The following is a 15671-nucleotide window of genomic DNA, read 5'->3' as shown; positions in this document are numbered from 1 at the left end:
ATTAATAATGAAGAAGAAAGAAAAACGTGTACGGTCGATAGATTAAATAATATATATATATAATATTATATTATGGAAAAAAAATCTTTTCATTTATTGTGAATAATAACGAAAAACATAATGAGAAATTAATTAGTTGTTACCATAACTATGTGGAATTATATATACTTTATAAATATATCTCTTTTCTTTTTTTCTTTTTTCCTTTTTCTTCAATAATGGACGTATCAGGATTTTGATCATTTTTTATTGTATTTGATTTTTTTATTTTTCCCTAATGTAAGCGATCAAATACGAGACGTTACTTTGATAATGTAAAAAAAGATAAGCGGATAAACAATATAATTATGTTAGATGGTTTGGCGAAATCGTTTTTTTTTTCTCTCTTTTCTTTTTCTTATTTTTCTTTTTTTTTTTTTTTTTTTAATCTTTTTATTCTTTTTTTTTTAATTTTCGCTTTTCTTTGATTGTCATCAATGCCGTTAGATAAGTCGTGGCATGGGATATGCGTTGAGTGTGCGGACAGAACCGTAATACGATAATTCGAGATTATTAATTAACAATTAACGAAATTATAATTCGTGAAAGCTAAATTGTCGCAAGTGTGTCAATATGCATTTCATAATTATATAATTAATCGTCTTTGGCCTGTCTAAGTGTTCTCTTTTTTTTTAGATTTTTTATTTCTTCTTTTCCTACAAAATTATTATATTAGTAAACTCTCGATTGTTATCAATTTTCCCAAAATGTCAGATAAGAAATAGATACGATTAATTCGTAAGTTTTGAAGGATTATATATATGTATAATATATATATACACAATGAGTCATTCCGTACGATTATTATTACATGCAGTTAACCAGTTAACCCAATATCTTCATTTGTTCGTGTCGATAGTTTTTCAAGGCAGCGAGTATAAAAGAAAAAAAAAAAAAAAATTAAATAATAAAAAAACAAAAAGAAGGAAGAGCTTAGTAAATTGGCATGAGAGTGGTTGATTAAATTAGTGATGCTCAAGCGGGATGGACGTTCTTCCTTCCGGTAAGATTCTGGAGCTGTAAAATAATGTTTTTCGTATTTTTATCATTGATCTCGATTATCTTCTTCTTTTTTTTTTTGTTTTCATTTCTTTTTTTCTTATCATTATTCATTTATTTATTTATTTATTTATTTATTTGTTATATTCATTATCTTTTGTGTATATTTTTTTTTTCTTTTTTGACGTATCGCTTTTTTCTATTTTTTTTTTTCTGTTTCTTTTTTTCTGTTCTCTCTCGATTTGTTGTTTAGAGTCCTCCTCTTCCGCTGTCTATGTACTCGAACCTCTGCGAGATAGAGACGATGATAAAAACTATATGAAAATTATTTAACGCCGAACGATGATACATAATCGATTTTCTCTTATCAACGTGTATGCGTTTTTAAATATGGATCAGATCAATGCATCATACCCGTTTTACAAATCGTCGAAGCATCTTTTAAACTGAATAACTTAACTTTTCAATCGACTAAACATAACTCGACTGAACTAAATCGATTAAAAGAAAGTATCGTATGTAATGAAATTATTATCTATCATTTTATTATCTTTTTTTTTAGCATTGGATGTTTCATTCGATCGATATTTTCTGTTAATTAATTAATCATGTTAGTTTTCGTGAAAATTAAATGTTCAATATATATATAAATAATTTTGATTATTATTTATCTATGATAATTTATTTTAAAACATCGATTTCTCTAATTAATTTGTTTAATTTGTCTAATTAATTTTTTTTTTTTTTTTTTTTTTTTTTTTTTAATTGATTACTCAATCGTCCAGATTAATCAATCGATAAAGTTATTCGGTTTAAAAATATGTTCGAATATATTTTTAAAAAAACACTGTATATGTTTAAAGTGGGATATATAATATTAACGTATACGTGTACTTTATTACGGTATTATTGTATAAATCTTTCTTAATATCATACCTCTTTCTCTTCCATGGCTACGGTCGCATATTGCCTCGTAGATATATCTTCTTTCTTTGCTGGACCAACAGCATGAGTATAAATCAAACCCCCAGCAAGTCCGCCCAGAATAGGACCAACCCAATATAACCAATGATCATCGAATGCACCCATAACAACAGAACTTCCTAATGATCGAGCTGGATTCATTCCAGCACCTGTTCGTGGAACCTAAAATATCGTCAGACATGATTAATATTTCGATAGTGTTTCTTTTTTAATTTTGTTTAATATTTTTCCACGTAATCTATTTCACAACATATATTAAGTGGGTTTAAACTAGTTATTAGTTAAATTATTTCTTCTTTTCTCAAGATAGTAATGATACTATAGAATATATTACATTTTATTTTTTATCATTTGCATTCATTTGATTCTATTCGAATGTATAAATTAGTGTTGTCATTGATTTATTTTTTATTTTTATGAAGTTTTTGTAAACGCAGTGATGATGATGATGATGATGATGATTGCATATACATCGGGTAAAAAAATATAATGATTAGTCATATTATTTTTTCTTTTTTATATAATAATGATATTGAATATTTATTAGATTTAATTTTTTCATTCAACTCTATTCGAATTTATCTCTAAAAATTGAGATTTTTATTAGACATTTTGCTAATGAAATGATTTTTCACCTGCATATTCTTGATTGACTTTAAATAAACATTTCATATATTGTCACTTTTTAATATTAAAGAACGTTAAAAAACAAAAAAAAAAGAGAAGAAATTATCAAATATCATTATCATCAAATACCAAATACCGATTATTACATTTTATTACTTATCATATTATTGTACTATTTCTATAAAAATAAAAAGACAAAAAAAGAAAAGGAAAATTAGAGCTATCTCTTACACCAACTAAATGTCCGACGGTAACAGAAAGTCCAATCAGCAATGGTGCTATTCCTTTACTGTCAGGTTTCGCACCGTCGCAAGCACCGCAGACTACCATAACCAGTATCAATGCCAGAAAAAATTCAATTCCCAGACCTTGAACTGGTGTAACCCCATCTGCAAGGGATACCACGCCGAGACTGACCTCCATACTTTCAGCTGAAAGTGCCCTTAATACGGCTGAGCCAGCAATAGCACCTGCACTTTGAGCTAAAACGTAAAGGATTCCACGAACTATCGGTATCTAAAAAAAGAAAAAAATTAGTAACGATTGTATGACGTATTTATTTATAACATTTACATACGCGATTATATTCGTTTAAAAATTAAATCGTACGTCATATAAAATTAAAATTAAAATCTATATCATCTCTAAGTGTGTGTGCGTGCGTGTGTGTGTGTGTAAAATAATTTTTTTTTAATTTGAAATATTTCTTTGGAAAAAAAAAGTAATATGAAACTTAAAAAATCCTGTCTTATTTTCTTTTCTGATTTTTCTCTTTAGTTTTATTTTTCTTTTCTGTCACATAAAATCATTTCCGATTAATCGTTTTAATTATTCGAGATATATAGAGAAAGTATAAAAATAAATCTGATGAATAGATAGATATATCGGAAGAACGTAAAGGAATATGTTTTGCTTATGCTAGCTTAATCCGTTGTCTTTATATAGTTACACGTAATTATATATCTATCAACGAGCTATTACGTGTTAACCATTACGCCGCAAAGTATGTGATAATGTATTCAATCGTGATATATCATTGGATTTCTCTTACTTCATTAATTGATAATAACGTTTGAGTAAACGTGATAAATCATGCCACAAGCCGTTAGGATACATTTTTGGATAATTGTAAATGACTAATCAATGATGAATGATTATCATGTTTAATATCGAATGTCGAAGATGATAGAGACAGACAGTGAAAAGTTTTAATTAATTTATTTTCCAAAAAAAAAAAAAAAAAGGAAAAGAAAAGAAATAAAAATTACACAAAAAAGAAAAGGAAAAAGTATTCGATAAATTTGTATAAATTAGGAAAATTAATATATTTATTGATATAAATAATAGATTTATACCTTTCCGATGATCATTAAACCAAACGTAACAGCAGGATTGACGTGACCACCGGAAACGTGCCCTATCGATTGTATTGCTGCAGCCACGGTCAAACCAAATGCAAGACTTATCGCCACAACATTTTTCGTTACGACCGATCCACAACCGAAGAAATTTAACAGCATTGTACCAAGAAATTCTGCAAGTAAAGCTCGGTAAAGACCGGACTGTTTGTCGGTTAACTCGTTCGCCCCAATCGCTCCTTTTAAATTCACCATCTGCAAACATCAACGTAAGATTGTATCGCATTTATTCATTCAAATTTATTTCATAAAAATAAAAAATAAAATTATATGTTTTATATATAGAAATGTATTATATATCTAGAAGTTGATTATAAACTGATTTGGATCCAATCGAATATTTTGTTTCTTGTAGGAACAGTAAAAAAAAAATATATAATATATATATATATATTTTTTTAATACAATTAATTAAAAACATAGAAGTTAGGTGTGTCCTAAGAGATAAATTAAAAATCATAATACTTTCGATGTAATCATGTTTTAGACGAAACTGTGGAAATAACTCCACAGTTGTTTTTTTCCTCTTTCTCTCTCTCTCTCTCTCTCTCTGTCTTACTGTTTAGAAGAAAAAAAAAAACATCGTTTAATCTCTCTCATATTGCACTGTTGTTCCAGATAAAACGTAACAGCGATCGAGACACGATAATGACGCATAAACAGGTATTAAAAGCAACGGGTGTTTTTTCTCTATCGACTTTGTGGCATTGGTTACGACTTTCCTGGATTCTGAATCTGACACAATCCCTGAGTCATGATCGATCAATTTTTCCAACTTAATATCTTACAAAGGGCAACGTATGAAAGTTTTTATCTCCTGAACTCTTTCTCCTCCCCTCTTCTCCTCTTTCTCTCTTTCTATCTCTATTTCTATCTCTCTCATTCAATGGTACCGTTTCTTTTACCGTTAATCACGAAAAAGATTGAATATATTTCTAAAGTGTCGTTCACTTTTCTACTTTGTTCATCGACCGTAGTAATATGTGGTAAAATATGCAGGTAGAGAATAATAGTATGATCGATGAAAAGTATTAACTTTTTTTTTAGAAAAAGACAGAAAGAAAGAGAAAGAGAAAGAGAGAGAGAGAGAGACTTGTCTGTATTACAATATAATAAGTATGCGAGTTAAAGATATTCCAATGACAGATGCAAATAGTGTTAAATGCAAGATCGACCAAAAAACAACAAAATAATCAAAAATGAAATAATAAAAAAATTGTTTAAAGTCGATCTCACAAATATACATACATAAATGTAATAAGAGATAATAATCGATCGAATGGAAATAATATTATAATGAAGTTTAATGAATGAACATACATTAAAAAAGTCAGACAATAAAGAGCGCAAGTTAAAGATATTCCAATGATAGATGCAAATAGTGTTAAGCATTGTAAGATCGACTGAACAATAAAATCGTCAAAAATAGAATAAAAAAATTGTAACGATACTGCGACATATGAAATTTAATAAATACATACGTACGATGTCAGACAATAAAAATGTACAAATTAAAGATATTGCAATGATAGATGCAAATAGTGTTAATCGACTGAACAATAAAATCGTCAAAAATAGAATTAAAAAATTGTAACGATGCTGCAATGTATGAAATTTAATGAAATACGTACAAAATGTAAAAAAAATAGTAAGGATAATAAAGAATACAAATGAGATGGGATGATAGATAGCGATAGTGTGACGTTTCGAATATATTCACCGATTCACCATCGGCTCGTTCTGCGAATTTAGATCGAGGACGGTTAGACAGTAAGAGGGGAAAAAACGTTCGTCGATAGAAACGATACGAAAGCTTATTTTACGATTTTAACGAGTCATCAGATATCCAGGTTAACATTACGCATGCAGATCGGCACATCCTCCAGGGTTGACAAGAATCTACCGGTGTTGGCAACTTGGCAATTTTCGATAGACTCGAATTAGTTAATCGTTTCTGGCAAGTGGAGTCGATTAATCGGTCACTCGCGTTATTAACACTCGTTTTATTATTAACAAACCAACGTGTTATTTCCTTTTTTTTTTTTCTTTTCTTCTTTCGACAATTTGAACAAGGATTCTTCGAAAGACAATGAATTATATGTGTATATACATTATATATATATATATATATATATATATATACATTTTCCTTTTTTAATTAACCACAATAGTAACTGAAGCTAATTAATCGGTCACTCGTGTTATTAACAAACAGTCGTATTCATTTTTTACTTTGTTTTATTTTATTTTGTTTTTTATTCCTTTTAACAACTCGAACAACGAACCTCGTAAATATGATTTAATATGCAGACACGCATATATATATATATATATTTTTGTTCTTTCTTTTTTCGTTAATTAACCAGAAATGATCGATGATCAAACAGTACGTTCCGAAAACTGGTTGATTCTCTTAACGTAAGTAGGTATATATGTACAAACAATATAAATTAAAGATTCTTATCGTGCAAATAGAAAGATTAATCTTATCTAAAGCTCGAATAGAATTAACCTGGATCTGGACCCAGATATATAATTCCATTAATATAATCATATTTGAACGGATCGATTCGAATTCTTTTTCTCTTTCTCTCTCTCTTTTTTCCTTCTTCATTCGATTCGGTGATCATTCGTTTAGGTATGATTACGCAAACGGATAATATCATCACCGAGATATGTCTCTAAATCGTGTCTTAACGAATATCGTGGAGGTGGTTGCTTGATTTCACGATGATGTCACATACATATACACATAACCATATATATATATATATATATATATATATATATGTACTTATATGTCGATGTATATGAGATCGTTACTTCCACCGTAAGTAATTCACGGTAACGATACGTTCGTTGTGTTACCATAAACTCATATGTACGGTTTACAGAGTTAATTCGCCGTGCGCTAATCATTACGAAATCTCGTGAACGCGATACCAGCCATTTTACAGTGGACCGAGTTGGGAAGCTGTGCTCGTTTAATATTCAAAGTCTTTATAGTTAGTAATTCTTAAGGAATAAAACCGTATAACACGAACGATCATCTTAATCTTTTTATTTGGGGATATTACTACGTTTTTGATGCGTTAATTAAAAAAGAAAAAGAAAATTATGATAATGATAATAATAATTACATTAATTTACTAACATTATTTAATTCTATAACGTTATTTAAAAGAAATCTCTGCGTGTGTGTTTATATGTAATATAAATAATATTTGACGTTATGTATGATATATATTTTTTATGTATATATATGTATTTATAATATATATATATATATATATATATATATATATATATATGAGTTGGAAATATTTAAAAAAAATTCTACATTTATTTTTTCTTTCTTTTTCTTTAAGTTTTTATAGATAAAAACGTATTACCCTATCGATAACTTTTCGGTGCGTTATACGGATATAAAAAATATAAAAAAAAAAGATTGAGAAATACTTGGATATCTAATAGAATCACTAGAAATATATCGTAATCCTCGAATGGGTGGGTTTTTCTACAGAACATAGGTGACACGCATATTAATTCGTTCGTGGAACACGTGGAAACTATTTCTATCGATTCCCGTGCTTCTACGTTGATTCGATGAGACGATGATTCTTTGATGTAAAAACCCAAAAGGGTTCTCTTACTCAGATTTTGAATCTTAACCGGTTGATTTCTACGTGAAAGCAGAAATAAACCGGTTGATTTGACACAAATTACCCGGGTTACGTCCTCGTAGATTTATCGAGTATATATGGTACCGCTTTGTTCTTATACGGTCGTTGTCCTTCTATGGTTACTTCTGACTCTCGTTCTTGTTCTATCTATCTCTCTTTTTCTCTCTCTTTTTTTCTCTTTTTTCTTTTTTTTCTACATTTTTTTTTTTTTCTTTATTCCTATATCTTTTTTCCCTACCTCTTTCTATGATCTTTCTACTCTATTGGCTATCAATACTTCAAAACATTTTTGATCGATACTTCGAACGAATGTTATCGTTATTTATAATAAAATATATCGATACGCGATTGGTGTTACATCTATTGATATAAAAAAAAATTGTCAGCTGATTGAGATGTTTTGTAAATGAAATAATTTGTCAGTATTTTATAAACGAATGATCAGTGTTTTCAATAAATCCTGATAGTTAATTAATCGTACTGATCGTTTATAACACGTATCGATATTTTATTATAAATATTGAACAAAAAATTGATTATTTATTTTACAAAATTACTTATCGTTAATTAATAACAAATATTCTGATCGAACAAAAGTACATTTTGAAAAAGAAACGAAAATTCTTCTCCCACGTTATTTCATTCTTCCTATCTTACCTATTCTTTTTTTGTTTTTAATCAAAAATATAAATAATATTCTTTCAAATTGGAAATCGACGATAATGGAAAAATAAAAAAGCGAAAGAAAAAAATAGAAGACGTGAGACTATTTAAAAAAAAAAAAAAGAGAGAATATTTGCATATGCAAATATTTATGCGAATGTACAGATTATTCGAATATTTTTTTTTTTACTGAACGATACAATTCGTGAAAGAGAAAGAGAGAAAGAAAGAGAGAGAGCAACAGAGAAAGAGAAAGAAATAGAAGATAAGAAGAAACGTCTTGAAATGTGTTTAACGCGTCGTGTGCATGTGAAATGCATTGGCACTACTTATGTATGACGCATGTGCGTCGTCTACCACATAAATGTAAACAATCCAACCGCGCTTCTTTCGTTTTCTCGCGATTGTCTTGACTCGCGTTTAATTCTTTTTCATTTTTTTTTTCTTCTTCTTCTTCCATTTTTCCTTTTTTTTCCGTTGGATGTCCCGTTCGGTTTTGTACAATTCCCCTTCATATTTTTTTTAACGATAAGACTGCAATATGCGTTATTAATAATACAGAAATAGAACTTTGTTCTGATTTAATAACTGTGATACACGTGCGATAAAAATGTATTAAGACATGATAGAAACTAAAACAGAAACAAAGAGAGAGAGAGAGAGAGAAAGAGGGAGAGAACGATTAATATGAAACAAAAAGTTACATAGATAGATTTACGAATATGTATAATAAATATGATATATATATATATATATTATATTATAAATATCCATTGTGTCAAAAATTATTATCACGAAAAAAAGATTTTATAACATCGTTATTAAATAAAATATATTATAAAAATATCAGTAATACAAAAAAATTGTAAATTAATTAATCATAAGCGACACTATTAATTTAAGAGAAACAGACGAAAAAAAAAAAAAAAGAAAAGAAAAGAGAGAAAAGAAAAAAAATAAGAAAAAATTGCAATCATCCTCGTCATCATCATTCTTATTATTATTGTTAATATTATTATTATTATATTTTAGCAAACAATCGAATATGAAATATTATTTGGGAAAGATCTTATCGCATAATGTAAGATAAGATAATTTACATACGTACCTCGAGTAACTGTTATAACTGAATGACAGAGAAAAAGAAAAAGAAAAAGAGACAAGAGAGAGATAGAGAAAGAAAAAGAGAAACGGAGACAGAGAGATCCTTCGATCCTTTGAACGAACTGAATAACAACACGTGACTAAGATCCTCTATCAGTCGAATAGAATACGGTAGAACGATAGATAAGAGGAAAAAATACGATCGAGGGAAGGGATCACAGAGAGGATGATGATCGCGGAGGAGTCGCGTGCAGACCGTAGGAGTTTCCAAGAGACGACTGTCGGTTCTCTTTCGACCATAGAGATACCGTTCCCGAGTGACGTGTGAGAGTATATCTCTAAGCGCCGTTCTCGTCTCTCTGCGTCTATTGACGAAGAGTAGGGGGATATATACGTTCACGATGTTAAAACTATCCTAGATCTAACAGTTAATGTCCTGACTTTCGTCCATTTGTATTTATTTTTCGATCGATTTAATTAGTTAACAAATAAGTTAACAATTTTAGTACTTAGAGTAAGAGATCGCATGGGTATGTGCGTGTATGTGTATACAGATATATATATTTGTTAGTATTTATAAATAATATATATATATATATGTGTGTGTATATAGTTTATAATATACAGTGGAATATTTTATAGTATGTATTTTAAGTTTAGAGTATACGTGTATATGTATGTGTTTTTTAATATAAGTTTGAAATATATATGTTGTATGTATATATTTTGTAATATCAATAAAAGGTAAAGATAATTAAATGGGAATCATGGGTATTATCTTAATTGCATTTCGGTTTTTTATAGATATCGATCGCTTATTTAAAATTATTATGAATTGTGATATTTTCATTCAAAAATACTTACGAGTTAAATATTTTCACTCGAAGATATTCTGATAAAATATTTTAATTAATATACTGATAATTTTTCTATTAAGTCTGTATAATATTGATGTATTACTCTACAAATATTTTATTATAAATACTGATTTATTATTTAAAATATTAATTAAACATGTTTGAAAATACTGACCGAATAAATACATAACAGTCCTTCCCGTTTTTATTTCGTTTTACTCTTTCTCTCTTTCTCTCCTTATCTTTACTGCTATCTTCCTTTTTCTAGCTTTTGAATAAACTGAGATCATATTCTTTTGACGCGCTCATCGTTAAAGCACGTATGTGCATATGTACAATACTTACGACGTTTGGAGTCATGCGAATGGACAAAAAGTCGTTTAGTTTATCCTTGGATAACACGCAATGATGATGGACTCGACGCCAAAAATTTCAATAATTTACGATATTAGACAGACAAAGGTTAGTTTATTTTATTTATATTGTTATATTTACTGTTGATCTTGGCTGCAATTTTTGGACAACCTACAGATTATACAATGAATTTATATAAGATCTAAATATTTCAGTGAATGCGAGAGGAAAAGAGAGAAAGAGAAAGAAAATTTTCTGTTTGCATCGGTAAGATGAATCGTATAATATATTTTCATGTAAACAAATATAAATAGTGCAATAAAACACTTTATATATATATATATATTCTTTTATTATTTTTATTTTATTTTTTTTTTCTTCGATCGTCTACAAACAAACTAAAATAATTTCTTCGTAAATTTCGAACCGATTCGTTTAAAATTAATTTACAGGAAAAAAGGAAATAAAAGGTCTAAAAGAAAAAATATTTATTTCATTCTTAAACGATGTCCGAAAAATATATTCGTTTAATGTTCTTTTGATCAATTAAAAATCTTTATTATTAATATTTTAAATTGGTGTTCACACGAGCATAGTGATTTGCACCGTGTAGTGTAGGAAGAAATAATTGTCAAATAAGTGGGATGAAACGTGTCAGGTTACAAATTGATCGAATTGACTATTTTACATTCTTAAGTGTACGATCGTGTGCACAATTGTAAATATCCATTTATGTACGTGCGTAGATACGTAAGTACGTACGTACATAGATATGTAAGTATGTATCCATATTGAATGTAGGCCGATAGATACGTTTGCATTGTGTGCGCATGTATATCTGTATGTGTGTATATATATTTACGTCGGCAGTAAACATCGCTAATGTATTATCGACTTTTTAGTGCAAGAATTATATAGAGTTGCATTAGTTTTTTTGTTCTTGAGATATATATTCGTTTGATTAGAAAAGTTCATAACAAAATATATATATATATATATATTTGTTAAGATTAAAATTATAAAAAAGATGTTTACTTAATTTTTTCTTTTATTAATTTGATCAACAGAAAAAACTTGTTATTTAAAATTTTCATAATAATATTTCACTTGGGCCTCGCAAGAATGTATATACTATTCTGATTGTATACACAAAAAATGTTTGTAAAAAATATAAAATAAGTACAAATTTTATGGATAATAATTTTAGAAATATCGATGGTTTAAACCTTTTATTGGTTCGTAACAATACGATGAGATATAGAACGCGTGAGATATAGATAGATAGACAGAGAGAGAAAAAGAAAGAGAGACAGAGAGAGATAGAGAAAGAGAAACCTTGTACATACATATATATACTTAACAATCGTAATTTCATCTTTTTCTAACGTATTAATCGAGGTGAACGATGAACGATGACCATCGACGTTGGCGTCTCGAATCGACCTGAATCCAGTTAGTCCTGTAAAACCTGACATTTCGTATATGGCATCTTTACGAGTTAACCACATGGCTTTTAATGTATATTTTTTTTTTCTTTTTCTTTTTTTTCCCAGAAACAGTCGTTTAAGGATCATGACCTAGCTATAATTCCGGCTGCATTACTCTTTCGACGTGACCATCTTTTTTTCTTTCTCTCTCTTTCTCTCTCTTTATATATATATATATATATATACACATATATATACATATATGTATGTAAATACATAAGATACACCGGTCGAACCAGTGTTCTCTTCAATCCATATACGTGTAAACACTACTAACGTATATACGAATAAAATCACACGCGGAATCGGCCAAAGAAAGGAAGTAAAAAAAAAAATAAAAGAAAAAAAAGGAAGGAACAGAAAAAAATACAAAACAAACTAGAAACAAACGTAATGATTATGGGAATATTGATCTATCACGTTCGATAAAAAATTGTGTTCTTGGAGAGATAATGAATAACGTTTATTACGTTTATTATTTTCCAAAAAGTACTTTGAGGTTTGTCGGTGATTTTAATCGTACTAAGAAAAATAAAAAAGAAAGAAAAGAAAAACAAATTGAAAAATAGAAAAATGGAGGGATAAGAAGGGTATTGCGTTTAACCACGATAAATCGATGGTTAAATTTTATAGTAGATAGCTGTTTTCTATCAAGAAGCTACGAATGATTGCAAAGCCAATAGACGAGGATAACCAGACGGCTAACATTGATTATTGCATCCCGTACGTTTCTATATTGAGATTTATTACGTACATACCTGCATCTAGGAAGAAACGTCACGATCACTATAATTAAACCTGAAACGTTAAACTACTTTATCACTTGGCTAGGTTTTATTCTAACCGCAGGCACGCGTCCATTAACAAACGACGAGAGAGAGAGAGAGAAAGAGAAATCTTTCGTATCAACAATTATTTGTTTTGCTTGTTTTTATTCATTTGATTGGTATTTTTATTGATTAAAAGTTAAGGATGATATTTTTTATAAAATAAATAAATAAATATATATATACATTTGACAATAAATAATACGTGTTACGATAGTGTCTGGATCGAATTGGGTTTGCATCTGAAATGCATTCGAATTGCATTTGGATTGCATTTGGTTTATACCTGAGTTTATAATAAATATTAATCATTAAGTATTTAAAGTATTTACAAATTATTATATTTACAAATGTTTTATGTAAAAAGGATACTGTGAAATTAGTATATTTGTAAATATTTTAATTGAAATAACATTGACAGATTATTGTATTCACAAATTTTTTAATTGAGAAAATACTGACAAGGGACTATATTTACAAATACTTTAATTAAAATTGTTTTTCCTTTTTTTTATTAATCAATATGATATTTACCATTGATATTACATATTGATATATTTTATTAGAGACACTGATCATTATTTTATTAAAATATCGATTAAAAGTTTGAAAAAATACTGATGTAACTAAAAATGTTTAAAACTAAATAGCAATTATTACTTCATTTCATCATAATAGTATAATATAATAATAATTGTACTTTTTTCTTCACATGATAATTTTATTTATTCATAATGTTTGATTATAACACGTTACTTCAATAGCAGCTAATCGTAGAAAAACTTGATGTCGTGCAAATCGAGGAAAAATATCGAATGAAATAATCGCATGTCCGTATTGGTACAGTTACCCATTTGCGGAATGCACGAATGGTCAAGTCCTTTAAAATATTCATTTGTAGGTAGAAATAACATAACGCAATGGGTATGTGTAAATACTCAAATGTTAGGTTTGCCTTTTTAAAGTCAACCATTTTTTCTGAAGAACATCGATGTTTGTTTGAAATATATGCGATAGAAACAGTTCGGTTAAAATCAATTTTTTAAAATATGCTAGAATTATTAGACTGATAAAATCGAGTATAACACCTTTCTATTTATAAGTGAGAGTGCGAATAAGAATGAGAGAGAGAAAAAGAAGATAAAAATTATTATTTAGTATAATTTATTATACATCACTATAATTTATAGTATTTCTAGGTAATTAGAAAAGTTATACAAGTCATATACTTAGGATCGAATTTACCATAAATTAAATTAGGCGTAGTTAGCTCAGGGGATTCAGTCTCTATGGAATTACGTATTAAAACTTTACTACTTGCAAACGACAATATAAGAAAACCACTCTGGTATGTATGTATGTATACATATATATATATATATATATATATATATATATATATTTGCTAAAAATAAAGTAAAAAAAAATATTGTAATATTAATATTATAATAATTTTAATATAAGTATTTAGAGATTTTTTTTTTTTTCTTTTTCCTTTTCTTATTTCTTTTTAATGTGAATATACGTATACCACACGCGATGTTGTATTATTTTTATATTCATTAAAATAAATCGTTATATTATCATCGTGGGAGAAAATGTGGATATTTTATTTTCGATAAATTAAAAAGAAATAAAAAAAGAAAAAAAAAAAGGAGAAAGAGGAACGAAGAAAAAGCCGAATGAATTCGATTAACCGAAATAAACTCGTTCTTTAGACGCGTCATAACTATGTTGCGTTTAGGACCTTCAAAATTACAAATACGGCCTTGCACATGATTGTTATTTTTATTTCTTTTTTTTTTTCTCTTATTTTTTTCCGAATAAATAACTAGCTCAATGTTATCAACTTTATTCGATCAAATCGTTTGAATAATTTTTAATTGTAATCCGAACATTTAGAAAAAAAAAAAAAAAAGAAAAAAAAAGAACAAAAAAAATTTCTAATAAATAAATCGATTTATCGATAATACTTTGGACCGTACCGTCAATAGAAGAACCTAGTTATACGTTTAGAAGTTAGAAACGTTGTTACGCGTTCCCATTGGTTCTATCTATCGAGTGACCCGACGTATGCTAATTATCGTGATATTTTAACACGCGAGCCGCTGGCCGCAGTCCATGTTTTGAACGATGTTAACGCGTAAGTACTAGCGTAACGTTATTAACGAACTTCGATCTACGAATAAACATTAATATCACAAACGAGATCATTAGCATAAATCTGATATACATACATAGATATGTTAAAATAAAACTGTAATACTCGTTCGTTATATTTTTCAAGTGCATCGTGAAAAGAAAGAAAAAAATAAATAAAAAAGAAAAAAAAACGTCGATCGACCTAATCTACACCAACACTAACACCATCAACCATCAACCAATACACCGAATTTACAAAGGACTATACCAAGTGACCTCTTATATAACGAAGTAACAATACATATGTACGTACGTGTGTTTTATATATATATATATATGTATAAATAAATATATACGTATGTATATGTGTGTGTGCATATATATATATATGTATGTATGTATATATACATATGGCACGTACATATGTACATAGATCGTTTGTTATAAGGTATGACCGGAAGTTGAGGGTAGCGGAACGATTATCCAC

The 15671-nt window shown here is 28.2% G+C and overlaps 1 protein-coding gene across 2 annotated transcripts; it reads right to left on the bottom strand.

Annotated features, from left to right (window-relative positions):
• Positions 1-56: 56 nt before the first annotated feature.
• LOC122636194 (aquaporin AQPAn.G) lies at positions 57-9871 on the bottom strand. 2 transcript variants are annotated; one of them, XM_043827170.1, is made up of 5 exons: positions 9522-9868; positions 4005-4262; positions 2881-3165; positions 1975-2184; positions 57-1056 (listed from the first exon to the last, which is right to left on the bottom strand). In XM_043827170.1, exons 2-5 carry the CDS (start codon positions 4260-4262, stop codon positions 1015-1017), a joined length of 795 nt encoding a protein of 264 aa, XP_043683105.1. In that variant the 5' UTR covers positions 9522-9868; the 3' UTR covers positions 57-1014. The 2 variants fall into 2 exon arrangements, with proteins under 2 accessions (XP_043683105.1, XP_043683106.1); XM_043827171.1 differs by lacking the exon at positions 57-1056 and adding an exon at positions 1267-1326 and having other exon boundaries at positions 9522-9871.
• Positions 9872-15671: the final 5800 nt, after the last annotated feature.

Source organism: Vespula pensylvanica, chromosome 20, assembly GCF_014466175.1.
Source record: "Vespula pensylvanica isolate Volc-1 chromosome 20, ASM1446617v1, whole genome shotgun sequence".
NCBI lineage: Eukaryota > Metazoa > Arthropoda > Insecta > Hymenoptera > Vespidae > Vespula > Vespula pensylvanica.
The sequence above is the reverse complement of the archived record's forward strand: the minus strand, read 5'-3'. Positions and strand labels throughout refer to the sequence as shown.